The sequence below is a fragment of the Amphibalanus amphitrite genome, unplaced genomic scaffold (genome assembly GCF_019059575.1).
Source record: "Amphibalanus amphitrite isolate SeventyFive unplaced genomic scaffold, NRLGWU_Aamphi_draft 001146F_arrow, whole genome shotgun sequence".
Lineage (NCBI taxonomy): Eukaryota > Metazoa > Arthropoda > Thecostraca > Balanomorpha > Balanidae > Amphibalanus > Amphibalanus amphitrite.
This window is the reverse complement of record NW_024882640.1, coordinates 176233-197198: the sequence shown is the minus strand read 5'-3', so window position 1 is coordinate 197198 and position 20966 is coordinate 176233. Positions and strand designations below refer to the sequence as shown.

At 52.0% G+C, this 20966-nt stretch overlaps 2 protein-coding genes across 3 annotated transcripts; one reads left to right on the top strand and one right to left on the bottom strand.

The window, feature by feature from the left end:
• Positions 1-1325: 1325 nt before the first annotated feature.
• LOC122370582 (nibrin-like) lies at positions 1326-12695 on the bottom strand. Its single transcript, XM_043346283.1, has 14 exons — positions 12508-12695; positions 12239-12369; positions 11209-11357; positions 10720-10879; positions 10282-10443; positions 9852-9948; positions 9516-9629; positions 9059-9210; positions 8318-8736; positions 7670-7888; positions 7276-7480; positions 6792-6944; positions 6287-6451; positions 1326-1726 (listed from the first exon to the last, which is right to left on the bottom strand). The coding sequence occupies exons 1-14, from the start codon at positions 12539-12541 to the stop codon at positions 1649-1651; spliced, it is 2238 nt and encodes a 745-aa protein (XP_043202218.1). The 5' UTR covers positions 12542-12695; the 3' UTR covers positions 1326-1648.
• A 4596-nt stretch (positions 12696-17291) lies between these two features.
• LOC122370574 (polyadenylate-binding protein-interacting protein 2B-like) lies at positions 17292-20863 on the top strand. Of its 2 annotated transcripts, none has more exons than XM_043346269.1 (5): positions 17292-17457; positions 18099-18256; positions 18669-18790; positions 19234-19402; positions 19923-20863. In XM_043346269.1, the coding sequence occupies exons 2-5, from the start codon at positions 18110-18112 to the stop codon at positions 19986-19988; spliced, it is 504 nt and encodes a 167-aa protein (XP_043202204.1). In that variant the 5' UTR covers positions 17292-17457; positions 18099-18109; the 3' UTR covers positions 19989-20863. The 2 variants fall into 2 exon arrangements, with proteins under 2 accessions (XP_043202204.1, XP_043202205.1); XM_043346270.1 differs by lacking the exon at positions 17292-17457 and adding an exon at positions 17494-17587.
• Positions 20864-20966: the final 103 nt, after the last annotated feature.

Genomic DNA, 20966 nt, shown 5'->3' with positions numbered 1-20966 from the left:
TGGCTGAGGCACTCTTCGCTACATCCCGTGACGGCCACCATTGTGTTGCATTTTTCGGTAAGCTATAAGTTAATAAGGAAAGGATTGGTGAGTGGGTTGAAACAGCCCTCACCCTCCACCCCCCCCACCCCCTCCTTCTTCTGGAAACATAAGTAACCGAAAGATCTGGCGATGGTTTATCCACCTCCTCTGCCGCCGCGCTGCGAGGCCTCGATTCGTTCGGTATGTGGCTTCCTGAGCGGTCCTCCCCGGAGGCAAGGTGAAAGGTCATGGCCTGTATCAGAAATTTATACGTTGCTGAATATGTTTTATAGTTCTTCCAAGGCCTTGGACACCGTTTTATTATATCGGATAAGCATTGCAATTTCTTGTCAATCAATACATCTAAAGAAAACTTTATCATAATCTCATACTGCGGCAATTGTAGTTCTGCTTACGGTTGCCTCTTTATGATACGGGCCACCACCACCTCCACTGCGCTGGAGCTCTGGCGTTCTACCCCTCCCCGCTACGGACCGGCCCTCGGGCTAGGTGTGTTAGTACTGAGCGCAAACCTGTAGTAGTCACGTGGCTTTCATTCACGTAGCGGGAACGGAAGCTATAGGCGATACCAAGGACGGGCTCTGGGGAGGCAACCGGAGCGGAAAAATAGCACGATAGTAGTTTTGGAAGAATATCTGTTGTGGTAAGAGGAATTATACAAAACATACGTCCTAGGAGCAAACATGTGTTATTCCTCCATACTTTGCACTACATTTCCTTTCTCCAATGGCCAGCACTTGGCAAATAATAGCGCAATTCTAAATTGGTAATATATGTGTACAGTAGCAACTGCGGGTCCCTGTACCATAGGCACACACGACCCTACGGTGCGGGTGGGTGTAACACAGCCTTCTAACGCCCGTACTACTGTCGACGAACCATCGCACAGCTGGATCCTTCCAGCCGATCTCGCACACCCCAATCACAGCTCTGTTCGTAGTCAGCGACCGGACTGGCCAGCTTAACCACCAATCTCGGCCCTGTTTCACCGGTGATAGCAGCAAGCTACTATCAAATTGCGCGAGCTGACGTAATGTGATGACGTCATACTGCTGACGTAAGGGGCAATTCTGGCGCACGATTGCCGCAATATTGTTTTACGTCATCAGCTAAATGTTCGTAGTTAATGTCAAAATTTTTCCTAAACCCAACTTCTTTTAAATACATCATATTGAAAAAATATATACCAAAAATATATATACTATCATGACTGCGTAAACTCTTACTTTTAGGCTCATACGTCACTTAATGCCGCCGCCAAGGTCGCGGCAATCGTGCGCCGGAACTACCCATTACGACAACAGTATGGCGTCACGACATGACGTCAGCTCGCGAAACGTGATAGCAGCTTGCTGCTATCACCGGTGAAACAGGGCCCTCATCACATTCACAGGAGCACGGTACAGCATTACAAACTTGAAATGAAGCCAAGCTCAGGCTCCTTCTCCTTCCACAAATGCTTGTCCATGCCTCGGACATGCCGGATGACTCAACGCGTAGCAAAACACTTCACCGGGCAGCTTACTGACATGAGATGCACTTGTCCATATGGTAACGTTGACCCGGGTATCGCCCCAGGCGGCGCCGTATCAAAGTCAGTGGTCCGCTACCGGCGACGGGCATTCCTGTTACGACCGACGCTGTCCAGCAGTCGAAACATGTCGTCATCGTCGTCCTGACGCGGCTGCCGGACACACAGAATACAGACGTTAAATATTTAGACGGGTGTGTAAAGTGTGGTTGTCATTAGCGGTCACAACATGAGCCAAGGACGGGAGCAACCAATACGGGGCATTTTTAGCTGCAGACACCGGCCTGCATGGGTGAACCACTGTAACATGGACAGACGACAGTGGACACGGGGGTGGCATGGACAATGGGCATTGGCTGATCTGGGACAATGAACACCGTGAGGAAGAAAGTGGACAGGGGAAGCGTTTCAGATGGACGCTTACGGACATCGTATACACAGGTTGTTTGTGAAAAGCTGAAACGCTATAACCCGCGGTTAGAGAAACAACCTACGGCATAAAACACTACCGTAGGCAAAGTCAAAGAACAGAAGAGGAAAACATACGATAGCGAGCGGCAACACGATGTGTTTTGAACGCGTACGCTGCTCAAAATAAACAGTACCGTGCAAAACGTATCATCCACTGTCAGGCATAAAGAGCATCATATTCTAGTAAATTTGTGCGCGCCACACAACACATACTAAGCCGCTGACCGGGTCGGAAGATGAAAGGAAAAACATTCACAGCACAGCCGCCGGAGATCCAAACAGGTCATCTGTCACCGAATAATATAGCCCCACTTTCTTTGACACTGCCATTCCCTCTGGTCAGTGATCGAGCTAAAATAGCAGGTTTGCTGAGCATAGTTTGCTTCAAGACGGCGACTGTTGGTGCACGTTTTCCCGCACCGTCAGCCAAAGTTTCGAAATCGTGCGTCACCGCCTACCGCATTATCTGGCCTGTAAAACTACAGGGTGTCTGCTATACAAGCATTTCGGCTTGTATGCGAGACTTGTTTTGCTACCGTTCGGATTCGGTCTCATCGATTTGAAGAAGACCGACGTACGAAAGAACAAGCCATCCATGTTGTCTTTGATCTCTCTTTGAACCGTTTACTTAACCGATCTCATATGACAGGAGCCACAAATCTATTCTATATCTCCAACACTTTGATCTATACTGTGCCTCCGGTGGCGTTGGAACTTTCTGGCCACATCAGCCTCCCCTGCCGTGCCGAGGAGACAGACCGGCGCCGCGTCCGTCCTCACCAGGATGCCCCGTCCCGGACCGCCGGTCGGGGAGGAGCTGCTCCGGGCTCCGGCTCCGGCTCCGGCTCCGGCACCGGCGCGGGACGCACTCCGCCGGTGGCTGGACCTCACCTCTCTGCACGGCGCCGGCCGACTGTTGCCGGAGACCAGCCGCTGGCGGCCGCAGAGGCTCGTCTGGCTGCTGCTCACCGCCTTCAGTCTGGCCATGGCCACGGCGCAGATCAGCCAGCGCGTGCAGTTCTTCTACTCGAACCCGGTGACGGTGGATATCGAGTCGGCCAGCCGGCGACAGCTCACGTTCCCGGCGGTGACGGTGTGCAACCAGAACTGGCTGCGGCTCTCGGCGCTGGCTAACACCAGCACCTACCACTTCTGGCGCACCTACTGGGACCCGCACCAGCCGCTCACTGAGGCAGACGTTAACCGGACGTTCGGCCCGCTGACGGACGGCGACCTGGAGTTCTACCTGTCCTTCTGGTCCCACCGGCGCCGTCATCTAGTGTTCAGCTGCAGCTGGCATGGCCAGCACAATAACTGCGGCGCGGCGCACTTTGAGCGCACGTTCACCGATTACGGCCTGTGCTACACGTTCAACTCGCACGCGGCAGCGCCGCTGGTGTCGCGGCGCAGTGGCTCAAAGTTCGGCCTCCGCCTGGTGCTCAACGTCGAGCAGTACGAGTACGTGCGCGGCCCCGAGATGACGGCCGGAGTGAAGGTGTTGGCCCACCACCAGCGGCAGCCGGCCCTGATGCAGAACGCCGGCTTCTACGTGCCGGTCGGCTTCAAGGCGGACGCGGCGCTGCGCCTGCGCACCCGCTCGGGTATCCGACCGCCGCACGGCCGCTGCGGCGAGCGGCCTCTGCGCTTCTACCGGCGCTACTCCAAGGCCGGCTGCGAGATGGACTGCATGTTCGAGCACATGGTGGAGCAGTGTCAGTGCCGGGACGTGTACCTGCCGGCCGGGGCCGGCGGCGCCCCGCCGCTCTGCAGCCTGCGGGACTGGCTCCTCTGCGCTCTGCCAGCGCCCGACCACTACCACGCCGCCGGCCGCCAGTGCCGCTGCCCAGAGTCGTGTCACAGCCAGGGCTTTGACGCCAGTGTCACCTACTCCAAACTGTCCTACCGGAACACACCCAGCGTGGTGGCCGGCCACCCAGCCGAGTACAAGGCGGCGCGACGCCGCTTCCTCCACAGCCTCAACACACATGAGCGGCTGGCCCCGGAGCGGGTGCGGCGCCGCCGGCGACTGACGGAGCGCATCACAGCCGCCCTGACCGGCTTCCAGGCCGCCCTGGATGCCTGCTTCGACCGCGCGCATGTCACCGTCCAGGAGTTCAGCGGCACCTTCGACGGCCTCTGGCACCAGTTGGACGTGCTGCTGCAGGTGACGCGCATCCTCAAAGGCGCCTACGAGTCGTTCATCGTTTCTGAAGCGGTGGAGCCGTGCGCGCGGCTGGTGGACGCCGGTCGCGCCGCTCTTGTCACTCTCGGACGGTACGAGATACCGACCGTGGCGGCCGGGCTGGCGGCGGTCCCAGCAGACGCGCGGCCGGCCGCCGCCGCGCCGGCCCGCACGCGGCTGGCGTTCGGCCGCGGCACGGTGGAACAGATGTCCGCCTGTCTGGCCGAGGTGCACAATCGGTCCACAGTGCGCTACCCAGGCCGGTACGGCGTGCTGCGCCGCCTGCCACAATACGCCGACGTCATGACTCGCATCAACGAGCGTCACTCGGCGGCTGCCGACGCTCTGTCCGCCGTCCGCGGGGCTCTTTCTGCCCTGGAGGGCGCGCTGGAGGACGACCCGGCTCTGTTGCCGCCGCTCGGAGACCGGCTGGCCGAGACGACTGAGGCGGCAGCGACGGCGGCCGGCCGGCTGGCCTCGCTGCTCCGACACCAGTACCTGGTGAGTGCCGTGCAGAGCGAGCTCGAGCGGGAGGTGGACGCGCGCGGCGCCGAGCTCGCCAGCCGCCTGCAGGAGTTCAGCCACACCATCGACCTAACGGAGACACTCAACACCACCCAGACTGACGCCGGGGAGCTGTCCGAGCTGCTCCGGACCGAGCTGGCCGAGTTCTGGGCCGACCGCGTCACCAAACTCCAGCTGTCAGAGTTCTTCACGTCTAGACGCATCAGTGACGCCGTGTCGGCACTTCAAAACACCCGCACTGGCCTGCTGACCAAGACCGCCACGCTGCCGCTGACTCGTAAATCGGTGGACACGAGTCTCAGTCACCTGCTGGCCACAACGCGCACCAACAGCTTCAGTCGCTCGATCCTGGAGAACGCCACCAGCAGCACGCTGCGGCAGCTGTACCACTTCAACATAACGGTAACACAGACCCTGGAGCGCGGCACACAGCGCTCTCTGGAGCAGCTGTCGGCGGCTCTGCGCACTCTCCTGGACGCGCTGCAGCTGGCGCAGACTGACGCCGCCGAGTTCCTTCAACAGACCGAATCCCACCATCAGTTCATCCAGGACAACTTCCTCGAGCTGAACGTGTTCTTTTCGGCGTTTGACGAGGAGCTCGTCAGTCAGCGGAAGGCGTACACATTCACCAGCCTGCTGGCCGACATCGGGGGCTCCATGGGCCTGTTTGTTGGCGCCAGCCTGCTCACCTGCGTGGAAATGGTCGAGTTCGTGGCTATCTACCTGATGCAGCTGTGCAGGGCCGGCTGGCAGCGCTGTCGAAACGATCGGCGCCGGCGGCAACGCGCGGCGCGTGTATCCCCCGACCGACCGCGCATCGTCAAAACGATCATCACTGATGTCTGGATGACGTAGACAGCGCATCCGAGGCGATTCTAGCGCGTTAGTTACTTCTCGGTGTCACATAGTTATTATAAGGTCCCACTTCACAGATTCTCCTGACAGCTTTCCAGCAGCAGTCGACGTGAAAGAGCTCTCTTGAATAACCATCACTACTTGTGTTCTACTGTCCCCCCCCCCCCCCCCCCGGTACAGCTTATTCTATGGCATTGAGCGGTCCAGCCAAAGTTGTTTCGGCCCCGCTTACTACCAGTTAAAAGATAGTTTACGACTCCACTGGCACGTTCCCTCACAGTTTCTGCTAACAATTCACAACACATATTTATTAAATCCCGTATGTCATTAGGCATGCAGTGAACTTCGAGATAGTAAACTTCTTGTTATTCAGACTGTGATATTATTTTTTCACGTTCTTACATGCATTCCGTGCTTTATGTGCACGCTCCTACAGACGCTTATGCAAGAGTTGAGGATTGTCACGTGTACTCGACCTTTGCTCACTATTGTCTCCTATGACCGAGCAACCACGTGTGTTTGACCCAGTGCCTCATCATATTATTATCGCCTATGGCAGGTGCGACTTTGTAAGGACGGCCAGTGGGAAAAGAGATAGTAAACCATGCACAAACACACCTGACACCAGTACAAACAAACCCGTCTAATCCCCTCCCGATCGCGGCCCGTCAGTGACCCACCTCGTCGCCTGGAAGATCATCCTCCCCGTCTGACGCGTCGTGCCGTCCCAGACCGTTGGTGGGCCGACCAACCCCATTGGTCATCGGCGCCGCCGAGCGCGGTCGGCTGCCGACGTACAGGTCGGAGCCGCCGATAATCCGCGGACACAGCGGCGCCTGCCGCGACTGGAACGAGACGGAGGGGCAGGTGAGGTCTCCGATCACCCCGTTAGGTGTGCGGACTAACGGGGAAGGGCTGCAAGGACCAGCGGGCAAAGGTGACGAAGGCGAGCGTTAGTCCAGACCATGTCCCAGAACTGTTCCGAGAGATTACCAGTCACTGCAGCCCTTAGAAACCGGGAAAAGTCACAAATAAGCTTCTAAATGCGAGGAGTCACTCATTGTAGCATATATTCAATATTCACCCACAGACAATATAACTTAAAAGAACCGGAGCCATCGAACAATTTGTAAATACACGTTGCTCTGAGATCTGAAGCTCTCAGCGTTCTTTGATCACACCTACCCTTTTGAATCGTTTGAAGTTTGGCCCGCTGATCGAAGTGTCGGCAGCAGTCATGTCCGTTTGCGGCCTCCGGGGACAGATGAGGTCGGAGATCTGTAGCCGGATACAGCTGTGGACCAGGCTCGAGGCGTCGCCGTCCTCCGTCACTGACATCTGGCGGTACACGAGGCAACTACATTGAAATACAGCTCCAAATGTGCGTGCATACAGTGAACTGTTAACTTGATCGAATCAAAACTTTTGAGTGTAGTAATAATGGTGGCAAGTAAAACGTTAGACGAGTCAGCACCAGCAATTTAATAAGCATATCAGAAAAACCCTTCATATAGAACACAGCCACAGCATCATACGATTCAAAAACACATTGAATACCATCACCAAACATCCTCCGCTCATCTCGGCTCAGTTGTAACATCTACAGCACATTTCCAATCCCTTGGCTGCGCCCAGCGACGTCGACCCCTCCCCCTCTTCTTCAGCTCACCTTATCCCGTTTCGGCGGCGTCACTGTCGCGTCTTCTGCGGGCGGGGGCGGGGGCGGGGGCGGCCCCGTCCGGCGGCAGGAGCTGATCCAGCCGTCATCGTCCCCCGGTGGCTCTGTCTTCACCACAGTTGTCCGCTGTTGCTGACCTGACGAACTGGCGTTCGGCTCCCGGGAGGCAGGCGTCTCCGGCACCGGCGAGGGACCCCTGAAGGTGGCCAGGGAGAGCAGACGGGCTGTCAAATGTCGAGCTCGAATCCAAGCAGCCGCATGGACACGAAGAGAGCAAAAAACACTGGCACTTCACAGCAAGCTCTGAATGCAATCGGTCAGAACATCACATGTCAGTGGTTCAGTTTGATACATACTAGATTATATAACCTGTCGTTTTTCTCACCTTTTGATATTGGGTGCGGCCGCGGGGGCAGACGTAGTCGCCGGCGCGGGTGACGCTGGAGCCGGGGCCCGGCCCGGGCGCGGAGGCCGGTGGCCCGACTCCAGGTCAAACTCAAACAGGTCCTCATCGGCGGCAGATGTGGAGCGCGGCCGGGCGGTCTCGGAGAGCCGGGGCTTCTTGAACAGCGGCTGCGGCTCCTCGGCTGGCGGGTCCCGGGACCTGGGGAAGGTGGCGGGGAGTCGTACAGAGCAATTTACGCAAAATAGCTACAAAATGGCACGCTTCACCTATACCGCTGGTAGTACTTATACGGCGTCTGGACGGAGTTCACGCAAAAAGTTTCAATAAACGACCTACAAGTTTCCGATACTCAGTGGACAAGGGGGGGGGGGTTGGGGTCAACAAGTAGCCAGCTAAACTCCATCCACTAGGGTTCCTCAATCCTCACCATCCACCACTAGTTCCAATTATCCGGAAAAATCCTATACTACCCAACAAAATCACCACTAGCTTTATCTGTTACTAACTTCACAGTTCACAGTTACACGATACACTTAAAGGAATATATCGTGTTTACTCAGCGGATTTCGTCACTGTCCAGCACCGTCTACCAGCGATCATTATCCACCACATGTGCCCACCGCTCACCTGCGGGTGACGGGGGTGGTCGCGGCCAGCATCTCCAGACTGGGCGGCGCCGGCCCGACGGCAGCCTCCAGTGTGGATGAGCCGGTCTGCTCCGGGTCCCGGCGCCGCCGTTTGGCCTCCGAGCCGGACAGCCACTCCGACTCCGACGGCCGGCAGGAGGTCGGGCTCGGAGGTATCGCGGCTCCAGCAGGAACTACTCTGGAGGCTGGAGTAGCGGGAGCGGCAGGAGCGGTAGGGGCGGCGGCAGCGGCGGCGGGAGGGGCGGCAGGAGCGGCGGACCCAGCGCCACCCGTGGCCGGAGTCGGAGGTGTCGGCGGAACAAACCGCCGTTTCTGGTGCGGAGTGGCGGCCGCCGGTCCCTGGGACGCCGCCGGCGGCTCAAAGGCCGACTGGGTCTCCTTCGCTAACACAGTGCCGATCTGTGGAAATGACGGAATTCGTAGGTCACTGAATTTAATACACCTAAATCACTGGTATATATGAAGGTAGTAGATCGAGAGAATCAATGATACCACAGGTATCATCACAGACGTCATGATGACACTTGATTTTGTAACTTTTTTCTTTTACGCCATACTCAATATCTGAATGGGCATACGCACATGACAGATAAATAAAAATAAATAAAAAATAAAAATAAAAAGTTTTCCGTTATTAAATGAGGTTACCAGGAGGCAGCACTACAACAGTCACATCCAACAAATCACCGGCCGGAGTGAAAGACATCAGTCTACCACTAACCATGCTCTGGCTCTGAGTGCTGGCGAGCGGTGGTACGAAGGAGACACTGTAATCGAAGGCCGGGTTACAGTCGCGCTCCATGGAGATTCGCAGGATGGCCAGTCCGATCTCCTGGTCCTTCACCATCCGGCGCCGGGCCCGTTTCAGTACCGCTGCCACACGGGGGACAGCACGGTCATTTCAGTACCGCTGCCACACGGGGGACAGCACGGTCACGGCGTGCGGTAGATAGGACAGAAAGATAGCGGGACGGTTCTAGCCACGAACTGATGATAGCTGGAACCAAAGCTGCAGGCTGTCGGGTGATTTCGAATATGTCGTTTCTTTTTAGGTAGATAGCTTTTTTAAGGGAGACATAACTTTTACCGTTGACGACGAATGAAAAGAGGTCATTCGCTCGCATATGATATTCCCCAACTTTTTGCTATTATTGAGCTCACTAAAGGCCAGCCCTCACCTTTGAGTTTGTTGATCTCGGGTGTTTTGAGCTCGGTATGCATTATAATCACGTCCCTTTCGGCGAGCTCCGCAGCCTCCAGACCACAGCTCGAGAGAAGTAATGCCGTTCCGCCTGAACAGAAGACAACACACTGAATGCAGAGACATTTAGAAACCAGGGCAGCACACTATCGTCAAGCGAGAGAGATGCAAAGTGAGATAATACTCTTAGTACGAACACTCCCGAGACAAGGTATACAATATGACTACATGTAAGTAAGAAACCAAAAGAAATAATTCAATTAGGTATTGTTTGCGATATCCTGATCCCCTGGCCGATCAGTGGTCTACTCACCGGCCATCTCGATAGCTTGCTTCATCCGCTTCAACTGTGCTTCCTCCGCGAACACAAACCGCTTCCCGAAGAACAGGGTGCTCCGCTCCTTTGCCACCTACGGGGGGCAAACGGGCATTGAAGTCCCAGCGCGATCAGAAAACATAGCGTAGACGTAGACAGATCTTTGATATCTTTGATAGCGTAGACAGATGCCCGACAACCTTCTCGAGCTAATGAGGGACCAATGCCCTGTTCGGGTATGCGTAAGTTACCGCATAAATTAACTGAATTGCTTGTAATCAGCATCGCATTACAAATCGTACACATTGATAACCACTACACCACCATCAAACGCTCAGCATCGTCAGTCACGAGTGCCACGACCTCCTTCACAAGTTCACCTCTCCACTGGGCACTCCACTCCACTCTCAACAACCCATCTTCTTACCCCGATGGTGCAGCCGCTTCCGATCAGGGTCGGCTCGTCCATGGCCGGCTCAAAGTCGGTCGGGTTGACGTCCGGTGACATCTTGGATCGTGCGCACGTCAGCATCTCATTCAAATACTGAACCTTAACCACCGGAGTACCAGAGGCTAGCGCCAGCACCGCCTGTCACGACAATAAAACACGACGGGTTACGCGTAACATGGGATAACATCGGGTAACATCATAAAGTTCGCCGTATAACGTGTAAAGACGACGTAAAGACAGCGTAAACACAACGTAAAAGGCAACATAAAGACGTAGAAGACAACATATTAGGACGACGTATAAGCAAGCATCACATTGCATCATCGAATCTTTTACTGATTAGTGATGCATTGTCCATACCCACCGCAACCAAGTAACTGAGGGCGGATAGAGCCATTGTGAGCTGTGACTGACCTTGACAGACATTTTGAAGGAGTTCATCACCAGGTAGTTGACTGTTGGCCCCCACTCGGACAGCAGCGTACCGCCCAGCTCCTCCAGCACCGCGTTCAGAGCGGTGCGGTCGGAGGGAGACAGCAGTGAGATGACCACCGCCAGCGGACGCCAGCTCAGGCTGCCGCCGCGCACACAGAGCTCAGTCAGCGCAGCAAACACGAGCCATGGCGCCCACAGAACACGGGTCAGTGCAAAAAAAAAAAACGATCTTTTATAAGAACACTGTCCAGTTGAAAGCTGCCCCGACGAGCGAGGTTAAGACTGCCTCGACGACGGAGGTCGAATCGAATCCTTCCGCCCGTAACGTATGCAAAATACCGATAAAACTGACGGTTCACGACTATTTACAAACTGATAACGAGACCGCAGAACCACCAGCGCGTCGCAAGCACCCGATGGCCGGACTGAAGTTTGTCGCTTATAACCCTCATTTTGCTGGTTCCTTACGTCCAGGAGTTCCACTGGAGCCCGAAGGTGACGACATCTCCGTCTGACAGTGTGCAGTCGCCCTGAGGCTCGATACGCTGACCGTTCACAGATGTGCCGTACTTGCTACGATCCGACAGAGTCACCCGGCCACGCGACGTGGGCGACGCCTGGAAGATGGGGCGATCCAGTGAGGTGTCAGATGGTCAGACCAGGGATATATGACCAAAGCAGCTACGCATTGCCAACAAATCACCTTGGTGTTGGCGAGGATATCCGACAGAACCATCAACTATAACTATGTACCAATCAATTCAAAATATGGACATGGGCCTGCTAGACTGACACAGACTGAAAAAATGTGGGCACCATGTTTATGATAATTGAATAGTGCATGGATGAATTTTGATTATCAAATCTTCATCAGCACAAAAAATATATAACAGTGGTATATATCGTTTTCTTTATGATTATGTCATGCTGATGAAGATTTAATAATTGAAATGCATCCATGCACTATTCATTTTTCTACTTGTCTCTATCAATATACATGACTGATTGGTTGGACTTGGGTTGGACCACAAATCAAACAAAGGCAAAATGCAATGGAAAGAACTGGAATTGAATGCGTTGTAGGGAGAGCTAGTGTTTGGTTACCATCTACAAAAATATGTCATTTCACTGCAACAAACAAATTAATTGTTTAAGTACCAGTCACCTGCTTCAATAACCAAAACTTACAGAGCAGGTAGGTAGGTATCTAAGCCTACCAATGGAATGAACAGCAAGGAACAACCAGCAAATATTCCACAGCTTAAAGCTGCACTTTCTAAATTGCAACAAACCAGTTACCCCATCCTTAAAAAGTATAAAGGCATTCCAAAAGGAATGAATCATGCCCATCCATCTACCCACATTTCTAATGAAGCAAACCATTTAACAACAATTTCAACTTTACAAGGCACAGAAGCAGAAGGCAAATCTTCAACAGGCATGAGGCATGCACATTTTCACATGCACTTGATCCAGATCAACACAATAACATCCTTACCACATCCTCTTGCCTGTAACTGATGTGTATACAGGCATGCGTACGGCTGATGGACTTGTCATCCTCCAATCTGATATCAGTTCGTCTCCCCACCAAGATGTCACGGTTGCAGAGTAGGTAGTGTGTCACTTCTGTCAGGAAAACATCATGGTGATTTAGCCAAAGATATCAATGTCAACAGCAGTAAATAATAAAGTACTTATATGCAAATGATCATTTAATTAATACCAATTCAAGTTGGCTATCTTGCTTTGAGCTAGTTCACTCACCAGGTGACTTCTCATTTCCGCTAAGGACCCACATGACTACACCGGATATGAGCTATATCAGGTGGAACTTCAACTATTCCTTCGCATTCACTGAATAGCATACAAAATTGTCAATTATTAGCGCCAGCCTGCGGGTTGGGCCGAATCCAAATCCAGAAGGCCGAATCAGAATGCGAGCCAAACATAAAAAAATCGTGCACGCGGTACCGCGCTTTGTTTGCGCCGTAATCGAAACTACTGCGCCACACTGCAAAAGAGAAAACTATTTTTTTTGTATTTTATTTTTGCCTCTAACAGAGTTTTATCATTCCCAATAAAATTCACAGATACCATAGATGATACAGTCTCGAAAGAAGCGAAAAGGCTAAAAAGTATGAAAATGTTTTAATGAATATATAGCATCTTGTTGATTCGTGATACAAAATAAATTAGTAGACGTGCTTCAGCTGGGATATTTTTATGTCCAACAGCTTTTATCATATAGAATGATGACGTAAAAATAAATTTCGCAAATGCAGTTTTCTAGGTATACTACAAAGCCTGGCGGATTTCGCTGATAAATGATCAAAAATAATATGTCAAATATTAAAAGAATAAAACCAAAAATAGAATGTGGAAAAGATTGCCGTAAGATAAAAACATCATCAAAATAGTAAAATATTGTATTTTGGAAAACATACGACCTCAAAACAAGTGTCAGGGGAAAAGAGGGCTGTTCACGACGTCGGTTTATCCCGTTTAATAAACCGTAAACATGTTTATTTTTTGAAGCACCAATCAGCGTCGACCTGATCCTGACGTCACATCCCGTCAATGACGTCAGACCTCCGCCGTAAACCGTTTATGCGGTTGATGCCTCCGAGCATCAACATGGCACTGCTGTCAATTTAGCAGCAGTTTGATTATCCAACTACAGTTTGATATTCAGGGTGCGCCGATTTCGCCCAAACCTACCCCAGGGACCAAGTCTGTCACGCTGAGCACGAATCTGGTGTCAGAAATCCGCTATTCTCAACCGATCACCCAAATTTACCGTTTTTGAGTTCGTCCATCTACAGATTGACAAACTCCAGGGGCCCTCGATTTCGCCTAAAAATGGGTCTAGGGGACCAAGTCTGACACGCTGAGCACGAATCTGGTGTCAGAAATCCACTATTCTCAACCGATCACCCAAATTTTCCGTTTTGAGTTCGTCCATCTACAGATTGACAAACCCCAGGGGCCCTCGAATTCGCCCTCAAATGGATCTAGGGGATGGAGTCTGACACGCTGAGCACGAATCTGGTGTCAGAAATCCGCTATTCTCAACCGATCACCCAAATTTACCGTTTTTGAGTTCGTCCATCTACAGATTGACAAACTCCAGGGGCCATCGATTTTGCCGAAAAATGGGTCTACGGGACCAAGTATGACTCACTGAGCACGAATCTGGTGTCAGAAATCCGCTATTCTCAACAGATCACCCAAATTTACCGTTTTTGAGTTCGTCCATCTACAGATTGACAAACTCCAGGGGCCCTTTATTTCGCCCAAAAATGGGTCTAGGGGACCAAATCTGACACGCTGAGCACGAATCTGGTGTCAGAAATCCGATATTCTCAACAGATCACCCAAATTTACCGTTTTTAAGTTCGTCCATCTACAGATTGACAAACTCCAGGGGCCCTCGATTTCGCCCAAAAATGAGTGTAGGGGGCCAAGTCTGACACGCTGAGCACGAATCTGGTGTCAGGAATCCGTTATTCTCAACCGATCACCCAAATTTACCGTTTTTTAGTTCGTCCATCTACAGATTGACAAACTCCAGGGGCCCTCGATTTCGCCCAAAAATGGGTCTAGGGGACCAAATCTGACACGCTGAGCACGAATCTGGTGTCAGAAATCCACTATTCTCAACCGATCACCCAAATTTACCGTTTTTGAGTTCGTCCATTTACAGATTGAAGGGGCCATCGATTTTGCCGAAAATGGGTCTACGGGACCAAGCCTGACACGCTGAGCACGAATCTGGTGTCAGAAATCCGCTATTCTCAACAGATCACCCAAATTTACCGTTTTTGAGTTCGTCCATCTACAGATTGACAAACTCCAGGGGCCCTCGATTTCGCCCAAAATGGGTACAGGTGTGTAGCCACTCTTACACACCTGCACCAACGTTTCCCAAAGTGTCCCTTTGATAAGTGGCACTTTGGCAAAGTGACACTTGCCGACTGGCCTTTCTATATGAACTGGGCCCGGCCCTGGTGAGTTGCCGGGGCTGCGCCTGACCAAAGGATAGGCCGAGCAGCCCCCAACACTCACCGCACCCTGCTACGGGCGAGCTCGGCTTACGGGCAATCCCAAATGGGATAAAGTTTCCCGTCCAGTCCGGATCAGGGGGTTGCGGCGTGGAGGAAGATTTGAGTTTCCTGAGGATATTTTGAATACAGAAGCTCTTTATGAAACATGAAACATGTATTTTATATTATTTTAACGGTCAAAACAGCGGCCGATGTCGGTCCGACGTCGCCCCGACGTCGGCCCGACGTCGGCTGGACCTCAGCAATTGATCTCGGTCCGACGTCGGCCCGACGTCGGCTGGACCTCGGCTGGACGTCGGTACATGCAGGCATATCCGACATCCAGCCGACGTCGTGCCGAGGTTGGACCGGCCGATGCCGAGATGCCGACGTCACCCCGACGTCGGCCGACGTCGGGCCGACGTCGGCATGTTTACTGGGTAAACTCTAGGGGCCCTCGATTTCGCCCAAAAATGGGTCTAGGGGACCACGTCTGACACGCTGTTGTTATAGTCGGACTTTTGTAGATGGACGAACTCAAAAACGGTAAATTTGGGTGATCGGTTGAGAATAGCGGATTTCTGACACCAGATTCGTGCTCAGCGTGTCAGACTTGGTCCCCTAAACCCATTTTGGGCGAAATCGAGGGCCCCTGGAGTTTGTCAATCTGTAGATGGACGAACTCAAAAACAGTAAATTTGGGTGATCTGTTGAGAATAGCGGATTTCTGACACCAGAATCGTGCTCAGCGTGTCAGACTTGGTCCCATAGACCCATTTTTCGGCAAAATCGATGGCCCCTGGAGTTTGTTAATCTGTAGATGGACGAACTCAAAAACGGTAAATTTGGGTGATCGGTTGAGAATAGCGGATTTCTGACACCAGATTCGTGCTCAGCGTGTCAGACTTCATCCCCTAGATCCATTTGAGGGCGAATTCGAGGGCCCCTGGAGTTTGTCAATCTGTAGATGGACGAACTCAAAAACGGAAAATTTGGGTGATCGGTTGAGAATAGTGGATTTCTGACACCAGATTCGTGCTCAGCGTGTAAGACTTGGTCCCCTAGACCCATTTTTGGGCGAAATAAAGGGCCCCTGGAGTTTGTCAATCTGTAGACGGACGAACTCAAAAACGGTAAATTTGGGTGATCGGTTGAGAATAGCGGATTTCTGACACCAGATTCGTGCTCAGCGTGTCAGACTTGGTCCCCTAGACCCATTTTTGGGCGAAATCGAGGGCCCCTGGAGTTTGTCAATCTGTAGATGGACGAACTCAAAAACGGTAAATTTGGGTGATCTGTTGAGAATATCGGATTTCTGACACCAGATTCGTGCTCAACGTGTCAGACTTCATCCCCTAGATCCATTTGAGGGCGAATTCGAGGGCCCCTGGAATTTGTCAATCTGTAGATGGAAGAACTCAAAAACGGTAAATTTGGGTGATCGGTTGAGAATAGCGGATTTCTGACACCAGATTCGTGCTCAGCGAGTCATACTTGGTCCCGTAGACCCATTTTTCGGCAAAATCGATGGCCCCTGGAGTTTGTCAATCTGTAGATGGACGAACTCAAAAACGGTAAATTTGGGTGATCGGTTGAGAATAGCGGATTTCTGACACCAGATTCGTGCTCAGCGTGTCAGACTTGGTCCACTAGACCCATTTTTGGGCGAAATCGAGGGCCCCTGGAGTTTGTCAATCTGTAGATGGACGAACTCAAAAACGGTAAATTTGGGTGATCGGTTGAGAATAGCGGATTTCTGATACCAGATTCGTGCTCAGCGTGTCAGACTTCGTTCCCTAGACCCATTTTTGAGCGAAATCGAGGGCCCCTGGAGTTTGTCAATCTGTAGATGGACGAACTCAAAAACGGTAAATTTGGGTGATCGGTTGAGCATAGCGGATTTCTGACACCAGATTCGTGCTCAGCGTGACAGACTTGGTCACTGGGGTAGGTTTGGGCGAAATCGGCGCACCCTGAATATCAAACTGTAGTTGGATAATCAAACTGCTGCTAAATTGACAGCAGTCAACATGGCGCGTAAACGCGTTAATGTGACAATTATGGCGATATGCGGCAAACTCGTGAGGCGAGTTGTGAGTTAGGAAATGTGAATTCGGATAGTTCAGGGGCTGGTAGGTGGGTAAATGAGTTTTAAACAACCTTGCAGAGGACTGGAATGGTAGATTTTATTATTTCATTGAAATTAATGCCTATTTTGAGCATCGTTGGCTGATAACTAGCGTCTGGCGGCGTGGATATTTTGTGGTGAAAACTGTCATTATTCTTGTAATATGTCATGATATGAGACATATTTCCATCAGATTATCTTTTATTTCCAACTTATACAGTATCGTCTCAACTCTCAACTGCTTATTAGTTGTCACTGTGTTTCGTAAACATTTGTGTTTCGTAAACGTAAACGCCGTGTGACGTCACAGCCGGGAACGTGCCCCGAGGGCAGTTTATGTAAACCACATAAACCGACGTCGTGAACAGCCCTAAGGTTGTTGTAGTCAAGGCCGTTGTAGTGGGTTTTGTCGTTTTGCGCTGTGGGGGTGATATAAATAACGGGTGGCGCTTACTCTGGATTTCTTAAAATTATAAGACTTTTTGTCAGTAGACTGATCGACGACGGCTGCGTAACACTATTATATTTCTTTATCTGGGCCTGGTAAGTCAGATGAAGTAAAACAAGAAGTGCGTAGCTCTACTGCAGGTTGATGTGAACAGGTGTTTTACCTGGTGCCTAGTGCGCTCCATAGTCCATAATCTTATTATTCCAGCGAAGGCAGTCAGTACCAGTGAGTACCTACCTACAATTCCAGCTAAAGAAAGTTGGTGCCAAGTTCAGACATGTAAATCAAGCTAAGCGATTCCTTATGGTGCAAGATCTTCAACCAACATTACTGAATGTCCGCCAGGCGCCAGTAGTACCTATATATTCCCTGAGATTGAGATGTGATGTTGATGTGCATTTGCTGCAAGAATGGGTAATCATAAAGCAGGCATCCTGCGTCACACTTGTTTTTTCAACCAAGGAGAGGCACTTTACTCAGAGATGCTTTCTAATCAAACCAAGCCTAACCATACCTGACCTAACCTTACCTACAACCTAAAACCTATCACCTAAAACATAAAACCTATATCCATTGACCTATAGAAGTGTTATTGAGGTCAATGGGATCATCATAGTGTGGTTTCTGGGCTGTTTTGTGTGTCATGTGAATTTCTGCTCAGTGAAGGCTATTACAGAATGGCTGAAGTGAATACCAGGGGTAGAAAGTGACACAGATAGTGTGCTGTTATTTTCAGAATATCAAAAGATGGACCCTGCTGGAAGAGGTGTCAGCAACGGCTACTATGGTGATGACAGTGGTGGCAGAGGAGGGGGTGACAGCCAGCAGCAGAAACCCAAGGATGACTTTGAGGACTACATGTGGATGGCCAATGAAGAAGAAGTGGAGAAAGAGGTGGGGAGCATGTGAAGGGAGTAGGTACTCTATCAGCATTGTATGTTTGCTTTGGTGTGGTCTGTCAGGGCAGCAGCTGCCTTCAAAAGCAGAAGTTACCTACTAATTTTTTGGATAATGGAGGGCTTCAGGATATATACTGGGCGGGACAGCCAATGTATAAATTCCCCAGGAAAAGAAAGAATTATTGCAGTGCTCCATTTGTTTTCTTTCCATGTCCTTCGTAAATTCACTCAAGCTACATATTCTTGTTTCTCTATTTATCTCAAACATTTCAGTCTTTCCTGATGATAGCAAGAAGTAAGCACATGATCATGGTTTAAAATATGAAACTATTTATCAACTGACTCATAAAGAGCTTGGATAGGTATTCTGGCTGATCTTTTGACCTCATTGCTCTTGATTCGCTCAGATGCTGAAGCAGATCGAGGATGAGCAGATAGCTCAGAAGTGTTTCAGTGAGATGCTGGAGGAAGAAGAGAGGCTCACGTCCCGGCCAGGAGGCTTTGATCAATCAGACATGTGGCAGACAGGGTGAGTGAATTCCTGCAGCGGTTCAGCTGGCTTTCCAACTTTTTATTCCTGCCCCATTTATTTTAATCGGAATCCCGACGATCGATATTTTATGGTTGACGTGATGCAGCACACGACGGGCACCGGACTTCTGGATGATGTAAACGGCCGAATGGTTTTGTTGTTTGTTTGTTTATTGGGGCTTTAGGGCGCGTCGACTGCAAAGGTCATTTTGCGCCCTGGTAGACCTATGCTGAGTACACATGCCACAGACAACCCTTTAGTTACTGAGCAGTGAGCATCAGAGTGTGTGCTTGACATCGTGCAATCAGCTCCAAGCTGTACGCGCGAGCGAGCGTGTCTTGGGGCATCGGATCGTGTTTCTCGGAAGCATATGAGGCATATGGTTGTGGAGCGCGCACGGCCGGTTTTGACCTGTACCTACGTGTCACTGGGATACTCAGGCAGATGGGCTGGTCGACCGGCTGCCTGCCGCCGATGGAACAGCCAGGCCAACAGCAGCAGCAACAACAGCAACAGCAGCCGTGGAGCACGTGCCAACCGGGCGCTCAGCAGCCAGCGGACACCCTGGCACGCGACATCGGCTCCCTGTCAGTCAACGACAGGCCCAAGGTATGTACTCTCCCGGCTGGACCGAGTTGCGAATATCACAAGTCATGTATAGAGGCCAGTTTTACCAATAGACAAATAGCCGCCTGCCGGAATTTTTTGCCTAAGGACCACAGAGCGTAAACGTGATGGGAACGTAAGCGGATAGGGCTTTCGTGTAGGATCGCGCTTACGCTCGGTATGTGAAGCGGCCTTTGGGGAAAAAATCCGGCAGGTGGCTATTTTTCTGTCGGTAAAACTGGCCTCTGGTGACCGGTTTTAGTAAATATGTAGTTAGGGTTTGCGGGCTCAATGATTCACCGCCGCCTTATGCCTAACTACTACATGTGCGCGTGACTAGTTTCGATGGATGATTTGAGCACGCGGATATTATTTCGATGGACAATTACCTGAAATACGTTTTGATTTCTGACATAGTGCGGCCCTTCATAATGCCCGGCCCTGTAGAGGCAGTGGCACACGCCCTTGCCTTGTTTAGTATCGTCCCAGCGCCGTGCTGACCGGTTCGTCCGCCCCGGCCCAGGTGGAGCTGAACCCGCTGGCCGCCGAGTTCGTTCCCGGCCAGTCGTTCCAGCCGGCCTCCGGATGAGAGTGTCTATACCGGCACGGTGACCGGTCGGCCGCGCGCTGAGCCGCGGCGCCGGACCGGGCCGCGCCGGTGACGTCACCGTCCGGTGTGACGTAACCCGTCCCACGGCGCCAGCCCGGGGCGTCGGCCGGCGCCCCAGCTCCGGTGTGGTGGCCTGTCTCGCTCCTCTCGGCTCGCTCAGGTGTCCGGACTTAACGGGAGTACAACTTGCCAGCTTCCGAGCCCCTGCGCTCTCTCGGGGTCGCCGCTGGCGGAAGGTAGCCAGGCGGACTCGCCTGGGACCTCAGCCGGCGTCTCCCGGGATCGGGACGCGGCGGGTGTCTCCATTGGCCGTGTCTGTCGTTCTCTGTCTCGATGGTGCTGTTAGGTGAGTGGGAGCGGTGGGAGAGCGGTGCGACGGCTGGCGGGCTCAGTCGGCCCCGCTGCCGCCGCCGGCACCGCAGTGTGGTACGGGTGAGTGACGGACGTCTGCGTGCGAACCGGGTGGCGGTGCGAGTAACTCGTGTTGTGCCGGCTGTGTCCCAGATGGTGAGCTGATGTGAATGGTACGACAATAAACTCCCAATCACGTTAGTGATCTGGCATAATATCTCGACAATCGTCGCCGATGAATTTTTATTCATGTTTCGCTTTTGTTTTCTGTTGTTGCGCGTGTCACCGTCCGGTTTCGGGCTGTTTTCCACGCTGACTGGCTGAGCGGGCTGTAGCGAGTGGCGCGAGTCATCGTTCATGTTTGCAACAGGGTGCTGCGGTCAACGACCTGGTGGTACAACGGTCCCATATCTTTTAGATATATTTTCTGGTTTTGGTTGTCGGGTTTGTGCTGGATCTCCTGTCCGCGACGTCGCAGAGCCAATATAAATATACTTAGACAAGAGCTGTTTTTTTTTTTTGGCCAAAGTGTTGTGTATTTTGACAGCTGGTTCGAAAACCCCCACGAGCCACGGTTGGTGGGCTTACTACCTCATCAGTTATATG